Below are 2641 nucleotides of genomic sequence, written 5' to 3'. Positions count from 1 at the left end.
TAGAAATTTGCACGCTATGAAGATACTTTGTTTATGAAGTTGGTGAAATAGTGTAAAATAATTATGGCTTTGCATCTCCAAAGAACAAGTTGAACAGAACAAGTCACCTAAGAAGCATTGATGCAAAATATTACACAGCAATCACTCGAATAGAAAAAAAAACTACAGATCTAAGTGCACCGTTTGTCATTCTTATATAGCGTACTATACCTAAATGGCATTTTCACATCCCCAGATACATGCAAGGCCACTTTTCTTAACCATATACTGTTAGGCATCGTCTTGTGTACTACATGCTATTTGCCTAACCAACTTTGCAGCATCTCCATTTTCTTCTTACCATCAAGATCACACATCACAATTTACAACAGAATGAAGACAGAGACAATACAATATCTTCCAGAGATCTAATGCGTTTGACCATATTAGTATCAATTGTGCAAAATAAATCTTCAATGCCGTGATTAGCATTGCGCATTAAGGAAATAATCCCACAAGCAGAGTTGTACACTCTTGTTGTGTACTTGCAATCATGCTTTCATCAGTTCATTTACAGAAATTGTAGGTCACCCATCACTCTTTGCCATACAACATACATTCAAACCCCACCACATAGGCCAGGTTGAGACGACCTCGGGGGTAGAAAGGAAGCATTCGCGCTGACATCCATTAATTCACCAACAAAAAATGCTTCCAGATTCATCTGCACTTCCTATCCCACTAGATAGAATCAAGGGCAGTCATTCCCAAGTCACGCACATCAAAGATTGCGAGCTACAAGTGCATAGCACAAATCAGAACCCTAAACAACAGAATGATTGCTCGCTGCCAAATGAATCCTTGTCAGCAACCAGTTACATTTTAAATAGCACCGAAATGCAACATCCACCACAGCTTAAAGACTAAATTCATTCATGTAGTTCATCTGCAAATACCGCAGAACTTTTAGCTATATCTTAAACACATAATCCAGTGTCCGGGCAGCCTCCATTCACTTTCCATCCGCAAAAGAAGTGACCATACCAGTATTTGTAATTCTTCACTACCCTAAATGCCAACAAGGCAACCAAAATACCATCTTCGACTCAAATAAATGCAGATATAGTAACAATACCATCACAATCATGAACAAAGACTGACAAGACAACAGCAAACCACTACACTATTACAATTAAAAATGTCAAGGATAAGTAAAACAATCATGAACAAAGACTGACAAGACAACAGAAAACCACTACAGTATTACAATTAAAAATGTCAAGGATAAGTAAAATACTCCATACGATCAAACAAGAGATCCATCAGCACAGTTTTAAAAAGAGAAGCTTTTATTGATGGGAAAAAAACAGTCTAATCAAGTACTTGAAATGCAGAAAGCACAGGCACCCATAGGCACCTGCACAAACAAATCCTTTCCAGCCAAAATACCCAACGTCAAAACAGTCCAACCCTCTCTAGCGCTCAGCAGAAACTTTTACTGCCCACCACGGAGGCGAAGCACAAGGTGAAGAGTCGACTCCTTCTGGATGTTATAGTCCGCCAAGGTGCGGCCATCCTCAAGCTGCTTTCCAGCAAAGATCAGTCGCTGCTGGTCTGGAGGAATCCCCTCCTTGTCCTGGATCTTGGTCTTCACATTGTCAATGGTGTCAGAACTCTCAACTTCCAGGGTTATGGTCTTACCAGTCAGCGTTTTCACAAAGATCTGCATCCCTCCACGCAGTCGAAGCACAAGGTGGAGGGTAGACTCCTTCTGGATGTTGTAGTCTGCAAGGGTGCGGCCATCCTCCAGCTGCTTCCCGGCAAAGATCAGACGCTGCTGGTCAGGGGGGATGCCCTCCTTATCCTGGATCTTGGTCTTCACGTTGTCAATGGTGTCGGAGCTCTCAACTTCGAGAGTAATGGTCTTTCCAGTGAGGGTTTTCACGAAGATTTGCATCCCACCACGCAGACGGAGGACAAGATGGAGGGTGGACTCCTTCTGGATGTTGTAGTCGGCGAGGGTGCGGCCGTCTTCAAGCTGCTTGCCGGCAAAGATGAGACGCTGCTGATCGGGGGGGATGCCTTCCTTGTCTTGGATCTTGGTCTTGACATTATCGATGGTGTCGGAGCTTTCCACCTCAAGGGTGATGGTCTTGCCGGTCAGGGTCTTGACGAAGATCTGCATCTTGGCGATGGAGGACTCAGGGGGGGCAACGCTGGCAGAAGAAGGAGATGAGGACAATGACGAAAGTAACTAGATGGGCTTCTGTTTACCTTGATTATTATGTAATAACGATTTGAAGAATGCAACAAAGCTAGCTATGCCATGTGGCGAGAATTAAGTGGATCTTAAAATAGCAGAGGTGGCAAAATGAAAAACGCAAGGTAAACCACAGACAGAGACAATGAACAAAGCAATGGCGCAAGAGAAACATAGATCAAAGCACCGGGCCGCACCACAGCATGAAAAGGAGATGAAAAGCGCAAAGAGATATTGAGAGAGAGAGAGAGAGAGAGAGAGAGAGAGAGAGAGAGAGAGAGAGAGAGCTACGATGTGCACTAAAACGCAGGAAAGAGAGAGAGTTTGTTGGCAAAAAATGTCGTGCTTGGCACTACCTTGGCTAACATGTATGCCAAATGTGGTGTACTTCATGAAGCACAA

The 2641-nt window shown here is 43.5% G+C and overlaps 1 protein-coding gene across 1 annotated transcript; it reads right to left on the bottom strand.

Moving 5' to 3' along the window:
• Nucleotides 1-1310: 1310 nt before the first annotated feature.
• Nucleotides 1311-2244, bottom strand: LOC147463532 (polyubiquitin 11). Its single transcript, XM_086489546.1, has one exon. The coding sequence runs from the start codon at nt 2162-2164 to the stop codon at nt 1475-1477; it is 690 nt and encodes a 229-aa protein (XP_086345672.1). The 5' UTR covers nt 2165-2244; the 3' UTR covers nt 1311-1474.
• Between the last annotated feature and the right edge of the window lie 397 nt (nt 2245-2641).

The sequence above is a fragment of the Adiantum capillus-veneris genome, chromosome 2, assembly GCF_014529385.1.
Source record: "Adiantum capillus-veneris isolate H3 chromosome 2, ASM1452938v2, whole genome shotgun sequence".
NCBI classification, from domain to species: Eukaryota; Viridiplantae; Streptophyta; class Polypodiopsida; order Polypodiales; family Pteridaceae; genus Adiantum; species Adiantum capillus-veneris.
Note: the sequence above shows the minus strand (reverse complement) of the source record. Positions and strands in the feature narration are given on the sequence as shown.

What these genes read in the sequence shown, in the direction of transcription:
- LOC147463532 (XM_086489546.1), bottom strand. Translation starts at nt 2,164, where the DNA reads ATGCAGATCTTCGTCAAGACCCTGACCGGCAAGACCATCACCCTTGAG.